Raw genomic sequence first — 15,811 nt, forward strand, 5'->3', positions numbered from 1 at the left:
CACTGCTCCCAGTAGATATTACTAGACACTGCCCCTGTAGATATTACCACACACTGCTCCCTGTAGATATTACTACACACACTGCTCCCAGTAGATATTACTAGACACTGCCCCTGTAGATATTACCACACACTGCTCCTGTAGATATTACCACACACTGCCCCTGTAGATATTACCACACACTGCTTCCTGTAGATATTACCACACACTGCTCCCTGTAGATATTACCACACACTGCTCCCTGTAGATAATACCACACACTGCTCCCTGTAGATATTACCACACACAGCCCCCTATAGATATCACCACACACACTGCTCCCTGTAGATAATGCCACACACTGCTCCCTGTAGATAATGCCACACACACAGCCCCCTGTAGATATTACCACACACTACTCCCTGTAGATATTACCACACATTCCTCCCTGTAGATAGCGCCACACATTCCTCCCTGTAGATAGGGCCACACAGCCCCCTGTACATAGGGCCACACAGCCCCCCTGTAGATAGGGCCACACAGCCCCCCTGTAGATAGGGCCACATAGCCCCCCTGTAGATAGGGCCACACAGCCCCCCTGTAGATAGGGCCACACAGCCCCCCTGCAGATAGGGCCACACAGCCCCCCTGCAGATAGGGCCACACAGCCCCCCTGCAGATAGGGCCACACAGCCCCCCTGCAGATAGGGCCACACAGCCCCCCTGCAGATAGGGCCACACAGCCCCCCTGTAGATAGGGCCACACAGCCTCCCTGTAGATGATGTTACACAGCCCGCTGTACTTGATGCCACACAGCCCCCCTGTAGATGATGCCACACAGCCCCCCCCCCCCCCCCTGTAAATGCCATATTTTGGCTGGGGATTCCTCTTCCATAGACAGTGACGTCAGGGGATCCTTCTGGACCGGAATGTGATGTCGGGGGCAACCCCAGAGCAGGAGTCCAGGACAGAGCACTACTAGCACTCTGCCTGGGACTCCTGCTCTACTCCTGACATACTGTCTATATATGGACAGTGATGTCAAGGGCTTCCCCAGAGCAGGAGTCTCGGAGCAGAGCATGATCTCTGCTCTGGGACTCCTTCTCTGGGGAAGTCCCTGACATCACTGTCCATATGACCGTCTATGAGCGGAATCCGAGAAAGAGCATCGGCAATGCTCTGGCCAGGAATTCCTGTGCAGGAGGTGCCCTGCCCTGACATCAGTGCCCTTATGTGGACAGTGAAATCAGGTGCTCCGTCTTTGAGCGGAATCCCCGGCCGCCCAGGGAATCAGCAACTTTTTGGCCGAGGATTCAGGCGCTCCAGGAGGAGTGAATGGCAGAGCAGGAAGCAGATAGTTTCCTGCTCTGCCATAGTATTCAATTTTATCTGTGTCCTGAGGACGCAGATACAATTGAATGTAGCAGTTGTCGGGACAAGTCCCGGACTCCAGGGGCAGTAATTTGCCGGGACTGTCTATGTAAATTCGGGACAGTCCCGGCAAATTCGGGACTGTTGGCAAGTCTGTATATACAGAACCATCAGCAGGAGGAGCGCCACAATAATCACACAATATTATACCAGAGACTGGGTGTTATATACAGAACCATCAGCAGGGGGAGCGCCACAATAATCACACTATATTATACCAGAGACTGGGTGTTATATACAGAACCATCAGCAGGGGGAGCGCCACAATAATCACACTATATGATACCAGAGACTGGGTGTAACATACAGAACCATCAGCATGGGGAGCGCCACAATAATCACACTATATTATACCAGAGACTGGGTGTTATATACAGAACCATCAGCAGGGGGAGCGCTACAATAATCACACTATATTATACCGGAGACTGGGTGTTATATACAGAGTCATCAGCAGGGGGAGCGCCACAATAATCACACTATATTATACCAGAGACTGGGTGTTATATACAGAACCATCAGCAGGGGGAGCGCTACAATACTCACACTATATTATACCAGAGACTGGGTGTTATATACAGAGTCATCAGCAGGGGGAGCACTACAATACTCACACTATATTATACCAGAGACTGAGTGTTATATACAGAACCATCAGCAGGGTGAGCACTACAATAATCACACTATATTATACCAGAGACTGGGTGTTATATACAGAACCATCAGCAGGGGGAGCGCTACAATACTCACACTATATTATACCAGATACTGGGTGTTATATACAGAACCATCAGCAGGGGAGCGCCACAATAATCACACTATATTATACCAGAGACTGGGTGTTATATACAGAGCCATCAGCAGGGGGAGCGCCACAATAATCACACTATATGATACCAGAGACTGGGTGTAACATACAGAACCATCAGCATGGGGAGCGCCACAATAATCACACTATATTATACCAGAGACTGGGTGTTATATACAGAACCATCAGCAGGGGGAGCGCCACAATAATCACACTATATTATACCAGAGACTGGGTGTTATATACAGAGTCATCAGCAGGGGAGCACTACAATAATCACACTATATTATACCGGAGACTGGGTGTTATATACAGAACCATCAGCAGGGGGAGTGCCACAATAATCACACTATATTATACCAGAGACTGAGTGTTATATACAGAACCATCAGCAGGGGGAGCGCCACAATAATCACACTATATTATACCAGAGACTGGGTGTTATATACAGAGTCATCAGCAGGGGGAGCGCCACAATAATCACACTATATTATACCAGAGACTGGGTGTTATATACAGAACCATCAGCAGGGGGAGCGCCACAATAATCACACTATATTATACCAGAGACTGGGTGTTATATACAGAGTCATCAGCAGGGGAGCACCACAATAATCACACTATATTATACCAGAGACTGGGTGTTATATACAGAGTCATCAGCAGGGGAGCACCACAATAATCACACTATATTATACCAGAGACTGGGTGTTATATACAGAGTCATCAGCAGGGGAGCACCACAATAATCACACTATATTATACCAGAGACTGGGTGTTATATACAGAGCCATCAGCAGGGGGAGCGCCACAATAATCACACTATATTATACCAGAGACTGGGTGTTATATATAGAACCATCAGCAGGGGGAGCGCTACAATAATCACACTATATTATACCAGAGACTGGGTGTTATATACAGAACCATCAGCAGGGGGAGCGCCACAATAATCACACTATATTATACCAGAGACTGGGTGTTATATACAGAGTCATCAGCAGGGGAGCACCACAATAATCACACTATATTATACCAGAGACTGGGTGTTATATACAGAGTCATCAGCAGGGGGAGTGCCACAATAATCACACTATATTATACCAGAGACTGAGTGTTATATACAGAACCATCAGCAGGGGGAGCGCCACAATAATCACACTATATTATACCAGAGACTGGGTGTTATAAACAGAACCATCAGCAGGGGGAGCACTACAATAATCACACTATATTATACCAGATACTGGGTGTTATAAACAGAACTATCAGCAGGGGGAGCGCTACAATAATCACACTATATTATACCAGAGACTGGGTGTTATATACAGAACCATCAGCAGGGGGAGCACCACAATAATCACACTATATTATACCAGAGACTGGGTGTTATATACAGAGTCATCAGCAGGGGGAGCGCCACAATAATCACACTATATTATACCAGAGACTGGGTGTTATATACAGAACCATCAGCAGGGGGAGCGCCACAATAATCACACTATATTATACCGGAGACTGGGTGTTATATACAGAGTCATCAGCAGGGGGAGTGCCACAATAATCACACTATATTATACCAGAAACTGGGTGTTATATACAGAGTCATCAGCAGGGGGAGCACTACAATAATCACACTATATTATACCAGTGACTGGGTGTTATAAACAGAACCATCAGCAGGGGGAGCGCCACAATAATCACACTATATTATACCAGAGACTGGGTGTTATAAACAGAACCATCAGCAGGGGGAGCGCTACAATAATCACACTATATTATACCAGTGACTGGGTGTTATAAACAGAACCATCAGCAGGGGGAGCGCTTCCAGAATCAAATGACAGCTATTGCCTAACATTTACGCTTTCGGGTATGACAGTAGGGGAATGGTGTTATGTCATGTGACACTAGTGACGTTACATCCTCCCATTGGTCTAAAATGAAGGGTGGCGCAGTAATATGACGTACCCGGAAGTGACTGTGGAGATGTAAACAGTGAGTGAGGCTGCGGAGAAGATGGCCGGCAGGGAGGAGGAGGGGGGTGCGTCGGTCTCCTCTGCGGTGTCCCCCGGCCCTGAGCGCTGTCTGGCAGCCGCTGTCATGCAGGGCCTGGGTGTGGTGTGCGCCTGCACGGCCCTGTCTGATCCCAGCTGGCTGCTGGTGCAGGTGGAGGAGCAGAACTACGTGTACGGAGCCGCTTATATCCTGCATCTCGGCTTTAACCTGACGGAGCCCGGTGAGGAGGAGGAGGGGGAGCCATATCACTGTCATAGGGGGAGGGGTATAGATAATGATGTCTGTTACCATAGCAACGCTTAGTCACATGATGTGTGGAGATGGCGCTCTGTTCCGGGGAAAGCTGGGTGACCGGCAGTATCATGTCTCCGATTATCTAGTGTCAGCGCTGCCGCGATCCATCCCTCGTCCTCTGTGTAGTTTATATCAAGCAGGTCCGGTATTCAGGATCATGGGAAAGCTGGGTGACCACTAACATGGCTGCCGTAATGTTTCCCATAGTTGTCACCCAGCTTTCTGCCTGGTTATGCATCACCTGTCCTATTATGGCAGATATGACGTTCAGGGGTCTGGGAAAGCTGAATACCAACGACGGAAGATATCATGGCAACCGTGTTATTGGTCACCCAGCTTTTCCTCATGTCTGTACAGCAGATCTCCCCTTATGATTGCACGAGATCTGACATTCTGGGGTCTGGAAGAGCTGAGTGATAGAACGTATGAGAGTAGCAGCCATGTTGGGGGTGATAGTCCTGGTTATTATTGTCTGTCCTCTGCAGGCGCTCATCATCTCCTCCGTCAGCGCGGCCTGACGCTCCTCGTCCTGCTGACCGCCTGCTGCTACGCCAGCGTCCTCCTCGGCTTGTCGGCCTTCCTGCTGGATTTCCTGGGGACGAGGTTCATGGGTACAAAGAGGCTGGTGGGGGTCCTGCTGTCCCCGATCCTGCACTTTATTACAGGTAATGACCCCCACACACTGCGCAGTCCTGCCGCTTTCTAATATACCTTGTGTTTTACTTCCTCACCGTCTTCAAGATCTCTGCTTGCTCTCAATGACTGGCATCTAAAGGTCATCTGTCCGGAACCCGGCCTTGCTCACAGTTCAGTGTTTGTTACAATTGTCTATAAAAAAAAAAAAAAACCTCTGTGAGCTGAACGCATCAACGGCACAAACGTCTCTCCTGTCCTGATAGTTTGTTACAATGTGTCAGTCCGGAGTGCAGGTCGTTCAACTCGCAGAGGATTGTCCAGACTGGATACAATTGTAACAAACCCTCAGACGTAAGAAGTATTGGATTTGCACAGGTTTTCAGCCTCTCTGGATGTAAACAAGAACGTTCCGATTCAATGATGGCAAGCAGAGATGTTGCAAATGGCAAAGGATTAAAACTCAAAGTATATTACAAAGTGGCAGAACTCCTCACGATACAATGGATAAAGGTTTCTCATGAAGACACCCCCCCCCCCCCCCGACGTCATAGAGGGGGGGGTCTCCAGCTGTGTCCCTATGACAACACATAATGTGCACTAACCACAGGCCTACTGAGCAGACAGCCCTGGTGTCCTTTCTAGGTCCCCAGGGCTGATTGTAGAGGGTTTACTGAGTCTCCAGTGATGTAATAAGAGAGGAGTCCCCTTTGATCATGCATGGGTCACGGTCAGAGGTTCCTCCGATCCCTGTGGTACTGAGGAGGCTTCTCCGAGAACAGGAGCTGCGAGTAACGGTGTTGCTGGTAAATGCAGGTATATGGGCGGTGCCTGCAGCCAGGGGGAGGTGCCTGCAGCCAGGGGGAGGTGCCTGCAGCCAGGGGGAGGTGCCTGCAGCCAGGGGGAGGTGCCTGCAGCCAGGGGGAGGTGCAGGGGGCTTCTGGGAAATGTAGTTTCCCAGTAAGAAACACTGGTCTTGTGGGCAGAACAGAACAACCGCTCCCTTTTTATTGAAAAAAAACTGCGCCAACTGGAGAAACGGTAACGTACACAGAAGGGACGCTCGTCGTGTGGACGTGGCGCGGTCTATTTTCTGTTGGGTTCTGGATTTTTGACAAAAATATTATTGTGGGGAAAACTCATTTTAAAGGGATTCTTAACATAAATGTTTCTGGTATAAGTAAGAGTTGGGTGTGGTTGGAGTCTTTCCCTGCCTGAGCTGCCTCCTCACCTCTTTTCCGCCCTCCGTTCACTGCCGGTTGAGCCTTTTAGCTGTAATCCTGAGTTGTATGAGACAAGACTGGTTTCTAAGGACTCGCTACCTGACAACCGCATGAGACTGTAGTCCGTGCATCCATAGCAACCAGTCTCTCAAATCGCTCAGCCTTTCTGGTGAAGTTGGGTGGAGCTGCCATTACAGCTCCCAAATAGTAAGTCTAGGAGCTTGGACTCCATAACTACGGAGATTTGACTGGAGTTGGGGGGGGGGGGGGGGTGTCAAACCTTGTGGTGATCTCACAGCTGTCCCCAAAATAGATCTAACTAAGAAACGGTATTGACAGAGGAGGAGAACGTGTCTGCTGTGTAACACTCGCAATACACAATGTGCCCACCAGGTGTATTGTTGACACTTCCATCCGCTTCCTTAGTAGGGGCTCTTATAACTGTGTGACCCTTTGATATACGTTTGTTGCGTTCCCATGACTAACCCAGACTTGTCGTGATCTTGCAGCGCTGTCGTCCGCGGCGGCCGTGGCTCTCTGCACCTACCTCTACCTGCTTCTGTACCGTCAAGTGCACTTCCAGCCCATAAAGTCGCCCGCTAACACCTTGACTGTGGGCGAGAGTTACTATTTTGCCATCTTTGCCTGTGTGGCGTCCATCGCTGCGACCGCCCTCAGCTCCTCCTACGCCCGAAAACACAGGAGAGAAAACGGGACGTTCGCAGACGCATCACAAAATGAAGAGACCTCCCCGCTGCTGCAAGAACCGGAGCCCCCCGACCCCCCGGGAGAGTACGGATGATGCCCCCCCCCCCCCCCCCACCTGCAGCACGCAACGTAGAATCCCATCCAAGGACCAAATGTGTGCGTTAACCTGCACGGGTGGGACTATTTATGTATGTCGACTGTTTTAATGTTATAGGATTTGGACTGTACCACTACATCCAGTCTTCCCTCTGTGTTAAAACCTCTGCTTGCTTCAATGGTATCACAACGCTGCTATGTCAGCCCTTTAAAGGGATGTCAAGTAGGATCTGACATCTTTATATTCCTATAAGTGGGTCCTAATGGGACGTGTTCACGCTAGGTAATACAGTACGTGTCCCTCCCTGGTTGGCTGAGAGGATCACCTGACTGCAGCGATCCTGTGATCACTGGTGAGGGGCGTGTCTAGTGGGGGTGTTGCTCTCAGATTGGTACAGATCCTCCTTTACATACAGGGGGGTGTCCATTAAAAGCCAATAGTATTACATGTTATTATATTATCAATATTACATACCGGTGTCCGTCATGTTTTAGCATCGAAAATATCTTCATATTTTGTGTTTCTTATTTACGTGTGTACAGTGAATTAAACCGGATTGTGTCAACCATGAAGGCGAAATATCAGGAAATACTTAGACGAAGCCCGAGGTGCTATATAAGAGGCGATTATATGGTGAAAGGGACCTCTGGTTTATGGAAATAAATGAATCGCTACCTAAAACGTTGCAAAACTTCTACCGTTTAGTGTATACAGCTGCTTTGCAGATTGGTGTGTCTCCGTGGTAACAGACTACAAACAAGCCCTGTGTAGTCTGATCCTACAGTCCACGTGCAGTGTTTTCAGGCCTATTTCGAGGTGTGGATGGCTTGAAAAAACGGACGCTGAACGCCACCAACCATCTGCCCATTGATTTCAATGGGAAAAACAGCGTTTCGTTCAGACGAGGCTTTTTTTTTTTTACGCGGCTGTTCGAAAAAAGGCGTGTAAAAAAAATCCCCCGTAAAAAGAAGTGCATGTCACATGTCGCGTTTTTCATTGCGTCAATAGAAAAACCGCTCCAAAAACGTCTTAAAAAGACGCATAAAAAAACGTTTGATGCTTTACAATCGGCTGAAAACCGCTCCGTATTTTACAGTCGTTTTTCCTTTAGTGTGTGAACATGGCCTTACTCCAATCCTTCTTCCTCGCTGTTTGCTAACCTTCAGGATGTGGAGCAGCACACGATTGTAGGATCAGACTACACCGTTAATTTGTAGTCTGTTACCATGGAGACGCTCAGATCTGCCAAATAAATTGTATACACAAAACAGTGGCCTTTTTGCAAAGTTTTAAAGTAGAGGTTAGATCCGTAAATGCAGAGGTCCCTTTAACTATTTTCCCGTATACACTACTATAAATAGCCACAGGATTTGTTTGTAAATTGTAAACTTAGGTCTGCACAGGTGCTGTATACATAAAACGGTAGGAGGTTTTTAATCAAGACCATTTTTAAGGTTTGGTAATTTAATAATTAAAAGGTTGTAAAGAGTTAATTCCCTTTAACTGCTGTCTACTGAGACGGGCTTCAACTCAGGGCAGATTTACTAAGACCGGCACTTAATACGCCAGCCTTTGTTTGAAGCCCAAGATTTCTGGTTGTTGTCAGTGAATGAGAACAATCTTGTTAATATCCATGGGCTGAAATCTGTTCAGACCTTAGAGCACATTTGCCAGGGGATAAATAAGGCTGAGAGGAGATATATACGGTTTTAGAAGACTTCTCACTGCTGAGGGTTTGTTACAATAATGTCCAGTCTAGGCAATTCTCTGTGAGATAAAAAGTCAGGACTCCAGGCTAAGGCCCCATGAACACGACCGTAAAAAATCTCTGTAATTGCGGACCGTAATACGGTGTGAGAGATATTAAGTCTGTACAGATTTTCTGCCTTATAATGTACCCATTCACGGACAGCAAGCAGAGGTCTTTCAAATGGTGAGGAATTGCAACACAAAGTATATACGAGAGTTACAGATATTTTCCATTCTACAATGATTATATAGCGCTCTATTTATAGAACTCCCCTCCACCTCAATATTTTCCTGGCCACTGCACTGACAGGAAGTGTTGCCTTAGGGATAGATGTAGTTGGTTTTTTTTTTTTTTCCGTTTACAGCTTCCCGCCCCCCTTCACTTCAATTACAGGAATGAACATGACCAGCATAATCAGACACAGCCCACATAAATCTCATCCTACTCTACGTCCAGTGACTGAGGACAGTTTTACCATTTTCGTGACCACTTTCACCATCTGTGTGATCTCCGGGGGCCCCAAATTACACCCACAGTTGTTACGTTAAAGGTTGTCACCAAGTTTTCCACCTACCCCAGGTCTAGTATAAATGTACACCACCTCCTCTGCTTTGCTGGACTAGTGTCAGTCTTTACTGAAACCACTGGCATTGTATTCATGAACCAGCAAGCTCAGACTGAACGATGCTATAGGTCTCACCCAATTTTGAGACTGTTTCAGGTGGAATTGTGATCAAGGGTTACCGTTCTCCCCAAAAAAGTCTCACAGCAATAGTGTGACTGTCTTGGCCCCGTTCGTTTGCATGGGCGTAACGCAAAAAGCGAAGCAAACCGCGCTCCTCTGTCTCCGGAAAACCCGGCTGCTTTGTCAGGTTAGGGGGCCCCGTTCTCGATATAGATGTGGGTCCCGCATCTATCTGACATTTATGCCGCAGTCCAGGACCACCACAAATCTTCAGACCCCTGTGAAATTTGTTATTGTCGCTGAATCGACTTATTCCCGTAGATTATGTAAGATTACTGCCAACCAATCATCTCCGTCCCTCCCTGCAGTCGGCTTGAAGTTTGTACACTGCTTGTGACACGCGTGCTGCTGCGCAGGGCGCAGTCTGCAGCCTCTCCTGAGCCTTAGGCCGAGTTCAGAAGTCCGTAATGCAGCCACATTTTAGCATCCGTATTAATGACCTGGTTCTGGACTTAAAAGTTCAGGTCACCCGACGGGCGCATTATAACCGTCCGGAGGAGGTCTTGGGCCCCATGGACATCATCCATCCGTAAATACTGTCGCAAATACGGATCCGTAGTCATCCGTAAATCATCCGCATATATGGTCCGTAATGCAGCCGTATTTACAGATCCACCGATAAAACGAAGGAATAGCAATGTTTCCGTAATTACGAATATGCCCATAGACTTCTGTGAAGAGTCCGTGCCGTAATTACAGACAAAAAAGGACGTGTTCTATCATTTCTTCGGCACAGACACCCATCCGTAAAAATACGAAAAGGTGGCAGTAGCCCATAGAAATGAATGGGTCCGTAATTACGGATGAAAAATACGGTTGTGTGTATGGGGCCTTAGGCCTAATGAACACAGCCATAGTCGTGTTCACAGCCCGTGTGTCAGCCGCAGAGTGTCATCCGCAGGGTGTCAGCCGCAGAGTGTCATCCGCAGGGTGTCATCCGCAGAGTGTCATCTGCAGAGTGTCATCCGCAGGGTGTCAGCCGCAGAGTGTCATCCGCAGAGTGTCAGCCGCAGAGTGTCATCCGCAGGGTGTCATCCGCAGAGTGTCATCCGCAGGGTGTCATCCGCAGGGTGTCATCCGCAGAGTGTCATCCGCAGGGTGTCAGCCGCAGAGTGTCATCCGCAGAGTGTCATCCGCAGAGTGTCATCCGCAGAGTGTCATCCGCAGAGTGTCATCCGCAGAGTGTCAGCCGCAGAGTGTCATCCGCGGGCTCTCCGCAAATCACGGATTGTGCACACATTGATTTCAATCAACCTGCACCGTATAATGACCGTGGAAACTGGGCCCATAGAATGAATGGGTCCGCAATTCATCTGCATTTGCAAAAACATGTTCGACCTCGTGCACATGGCCGTGCCCGTAATCACGGTCCGTAAAAAATGAAAAGTAGGACATGCTCCATAATTCCCGGCACGGTTCTACGGCACGGACAACGACATGTAGCGATACGGAAATCAATGGGTAGATGTTTGGAGACATTCGGCTTCCAATTTTTCAGCCGTTTTTCGGGATCGTTTATAGCCCGAAAAACAGCTGAAAACACTACGTGTGAACATACCCTTAGAATTAAAGGGTAACTAAACGTTCAACAAACTCCTGACATGTAAGGGCGTGCGCACACACAAACTCCTGACATGTAAGGGCGTGCGCACACACAAACTCCTGACATGTAAGGGCGTGCGCACACACAAACTCCTGACATGTAAGGGCGTGCGCACACACAAACTCCTGACATGTAAGGGCGTGCGCACACACAAACTCCTGACATGTAAGGGCGTGCGCACACACAAACTCCTGACATGTAAGGGCGTGCGCACACACAAACTCCTGACATGTAAGGGCGTGCGCACACACAAACTCCTGACATGTAAGGGCGTGCGCACACACAAACTCCTGACATGTAAGGGCGTGCGCACACACACAAACTCCTGACATGTAAGGGCGTGCGCACACACAAACTCAAAAACCTCTGAAAATACGGAGCTCCTGATTTTCAGATGTTTTTTAATTAAAGTCGCGTTTTTCGCTGCTTTTTTAACTTGGAGCGGTTTTTCTATAGAGTGCACTTTTTCGAGGTCGTTTTTTTATGCGGCCGTTTTTCAAAAAACGCGCCGTCGGAACAGAACACCATGTTTCCGTTGAAATCATTGGGCAGATGTTTGGAGGCGTTCTGCTTGCGATTTTTCGAAAAACGGCTGAAAACACTCCGTGTGAACATACCCTAATAGTGACATGTCAGAAGTTTGGATTGGTGAGGGTCCGAGCACTGAGACCCCACCAATCGCTAAAACAAAGCAACAGAAGTGCTCGTGTGAGCGCTCAGCCGCTTCGTGTCTGTTCGGCTTTTTCCAGAAAGCACTTCTGACGCTTCATTTTATCGATTGGTGGGGGTCTCAGTGCTCGGACCCTCACTAATCCAAACTTCTGACATGTCAGAAGTCTGTTGAACGTTTAGTTACACTTTAATCAAAAAGACATTCCACAAAATGATACCGATGAAGGGGTTAAAAGTGGTTTCAGGCTTTCATAATTATTGCGCACATCACTTGCGCCATTTTTCTATTACATATTGCGGCAACTTTTTAATATCGATGCTGTTTCAATTTTTCCTGCACCTTTCTGTAGCTCCATTACCATCTCCCCTTAGGGTATTGTCTGGTGCCCCCTGGTGGTGGGTGAGATTGTAGTTCCTCCAGTGTCTTTCCCCAAGTCGTACAGAAAACGACAACTCTCAGCATTTTCTGCATCCACCTAGGATGCATAGTCATTGACTGCCCCCCCCCCCCCCCACATCAGAGGTTTATTGTATACACTGAATGGACAGGGGCAGTCGTGATCAGCGGCGTGCCATCCAGGGGGCACAGGCAGCTTGGATGGAACCACTTGCTACCAATAAATACACACGATCACATGACCTTAATGCCATACAAGAAACTGGATATAATTGTAACAACCCCTCAGCTGTGGGAAGTTTTAAGATTACATAGGTTTTCAGCTGGATTCAGTCATTGACAGCAAGCAAAGATCTTGATAAAAGATAGAAATTGAAACACAAAGTATATTAGAAAGTTGTATAACTTTCCATGATGCTGAGAATTAATAATCCTGGTACCGCGTTCACCCGAGGGCGGTTTTTTTTCCCATTGCCAGCGTCTCCATTGCCGGATCTGTGTTATAAAGCTGCGGTCCATGTTACAGTGTGTCAGTTCTGATGACGGGTTCTCTTTGGGCGCTTCTCTCGTCTGATCCCACCGCGGTCGTCACGTCTTTGTTTATAAGAGCAGATGCAGCGAATTGAGGAGAACTAATAAGCGTGGCATCGGCGTCTAGTCCTGACATGATGAGAGTCTTCCTACATGTCACTGTCCTCGCAGAACTAATTGTGCAATTAGGAGAAGATATTGGATTAAGCTGCAGATGTACCAGCGATTACTGCAGAACTGCCGCATTACACAAAAATCCAGCCCTATCTGCTACTGGAAAAGCTGGGTGACTATTATGGCTGACATTACTGCTCCCACAGAGGTCTGCTCCAGCTGGTTACCAGTCCTGGATGGCAGAAATACCAGGTTATACAGAAATACCGGAGGCACATTGCAAATACAGGCAGTGTTGTCATTCAGTAGTTTGGAAAAGCTGGGTGACTATAAGGCTGTCAGTACAGAATCCACAGGGGTGCCCACCAGCTGTTCTAGAGCCCTTGATGGCAACTTACCTACCTATGCAGAAAGACAGAAGATACATCACAGGGAAGACTTGCTGTTTAGGAATCTTGAAAGCTGGGTGACTACCTATATGGCTGCCACATCAGAATACACAGAGGTTCCCACCACCAGCTGTCCTAGGGCCCTTGACAACTTTCCTAGCAATGGAGCAAGGCAGAGGACACGTCACAAGGAAGACTTGCTGTTCAGGATTCTGGGAAAGCTGGGTGACTACCTAAAAAGCCTATACCTTCCACGACAGCTCCCACAGGGGGTTCCTACTGCCGTCAATACAGTCCTGGATTACAGATCTGCCTGGTTATTCAGCAATACATGAGCAGGGGACATTGTACTGCATACATGGGCAGATTTGCCATTCATGAGTCTGGAAAAGCTGGGTGACTGTGTATGACTGCCACTACAGCTCACACAAAGGTTCCCAGCATCTGTCCTAGATTATTGGATAACTTACAGAAGCAGAGAACACATTACTATATTATGAGGCAGATTTGACATTCAGGAGTCCGGAAAAGCTGAGTGACTACATGGCTGTCATGAACTTCTCTTCTTCTGACCTAGTTCCCTGGTTGCAGATCTGTCTTACTATGCAGAATTGCCGTGGCAGGAGATGTATTACTATGTGCCAAGGCAAATTTGCCGTTCAGGAGTCTGGGAAAGCTGGGTGTAAGATGTACTTGACTATTCTCAACACTCACTCACACTATCATAAATATCTTATTATATCTGCGCACGTTGACGCAGACTGTATATATTCGCACATTTTCAGCCGTCTGGAAATGAAGGGGTTAAACGGAAGCTCCCTGGCACTAGCTGGCACTCTGCCCTCACCTTGCCCACAGCGGTGGTCCGGGCTGAGCTTCAAAGCGAGAGGTGTCGGCAGCCGCTGTCTGCATGTTCTCCCAGCACCTGAGCTGCGGACGCCGGTCACCATAGTAATGCACGTCCCCAGTGTGGAGGGGTCGGGGAGACGTCACCGCAGATGTGAGACATCAAACACGCATTCCTGGACCGAGCGTTAGGGTCTGTTCACACGGCAAACAAAAAATACGGAGCTGTTTCCACGGGAAAACGGCCTCTGATTTTCAGCCGTTTTTTATGGTCGTTTTTGGAGATGTTTTTCTATTGAGACAATCAAAAACGGGCCAAAGATTTTTTACGGGGCGTTTTTTACGCGCCGTTTTTACAAACGGCCGTGTAAAAAAGAAACGCTGATTAATTGCTCCATGCTGATGTACTCCAGCCATTATAGCTCTACCATACTGATTGTCTCCCAGCTTTCTTACAGCCCTGAATGAAAGATCTGCCTAGATAAGTAAAAAATTCCCGGGAAAGCTGAGTATTTGTTATAGATATAAATATTTTTAATGACCTGTTTTCTTCTTCTACCCTCCAGTATAGGTGAAGCCTCCCCCTAAATCTTTAAAAATGATGTTCAGTTACATCTGGAAAATGTATTTACTCCAAATGTAATTGTGCCCACTAAAAATTCTCCCAAATGTGTCACTCACAGGACTGGTAAATAGATGGCACTCCATCAGTCAACAGAGAGATAAGGTAGTTATATTCTTGTATATAGGGGGCAGTATTATAGTATTATATTCTTGTATATAGGGGCAGTATTATAGTAGTTATATTCTTGTATATAGGGACAGTATTATAGTAGTTATATTCTTGTATATAGGGGGCAGTATTATAGTAGTTATATTCTTGTATATAGGAGGCAGTATTATAGTAGTTATATTCTTGTATATAGGGGGCAGTATTATAGTATTATATTCTTGTATATAGGGGCAGTATTATAGTAGTTATATTCTTGTATATAGGGACAGTATTATAGTAGTTATATTCTTGTATATAGGGGGCAGTATTATAGTAGTTATATTCTTGTATATAGGAGGCAGTATTATAGTAGTTATATTCTTGTATATAGGGGGCAGTATTATAGTATTATATTCTTGTATATAGGGGCAGTATTATAGTAGTTATATTCTTGTATATAGGGGCAGTATTATAGTAGTTATATTCTTGTATATAGGGGCAGTATTATAGTAGTTATATTCTTGTATATAGGGAGCAGTGTTATAGTAGTTACATTCTTGTATATAGGAGGCAGTATTATAGTAGTTATATTCTTGTATATAGGAGCAGTATTATAGTAGTTATATTCTTGTATATAGGAGCAGTATTATAGTAGTTATATTCTTGTATATAGGGAGCAGTATTATAGTAGTTATATTCTTGTATATAGGGGGCAGTATTATAGTAGTTATATTCTTGTATATAGGGGGCAGTATTATAGTATTATATTCTTGTATATAGAGGGCAGTATTATAGTAGTTATATTCTTGTATATAGGGGGCAGTATTATAGTAGTTATATTCTTGTATATAGGGGGCAG

The 15,811-nt window shown here is 46.8% G+C and overlaps 1 protein-coding gene and 1 long non-coding RNA gene across 2 annotated transcripts; one reads left to right on the plus strand and one right to left on the minus strand.

The window, feature by feature from the left end:
- The first annotated feature begins 4,208 nt into the window (after nt 1–4,208).
- LOC142715548 (transmembrane protein 127-like) lies at nt 4,209–7,662 on the plus strand. Its single transcript, XM_075848667.1, has 3 exons — nt 4,209–4,458; nt 5,018–5,197; nt 6,898–7,662. Exons 1-3 carry the CDS (start codon nt 4,239–4,241, stop codon nt 7,188–7,190), a joined length of 693 nt encoding a protein of 230 aa, XP_075704782.1. The 5' UTR covers nt 4,209–4,238; the 3' UTR covers nt 7,191–7,662.
- Nucleotides 7,663–12,604: 4,942 nt separating this feature from the next.
- LOC142715709 (uncharacterized) lies at nt 12,605–14,425 on the minus strand. The gene is made up of 2 exons (XR_012871102.1): nt 14,242–14,425; nt 12,605–13,064 (listed from the first exon to the last, which is right to left on the minus strand). It is a non-coding gene; the product is annotated as an uncharacterized LOC142715709 (long non-coding RNA).
- Between the last annotated feature and the right edge of the window lie 1,386 nt (nt 14,426–15,811).

The sequence above is a fragment of the Rhinoderma darwinii genome, chromosome 1 (assembly GCF_050947455.1).
Source record: "Rhinoderma darwinii isolate aRhiDar2 chromosome 1, aRhiDar2.hap1, whole genome shotgun sequence".
Lineage (NCBI taxonomy): Eukaryota > Metazoa > Chordata > Amphibia > Anura > Rhinodermatidae > Rhinoderma > Rhinoderma darwinii.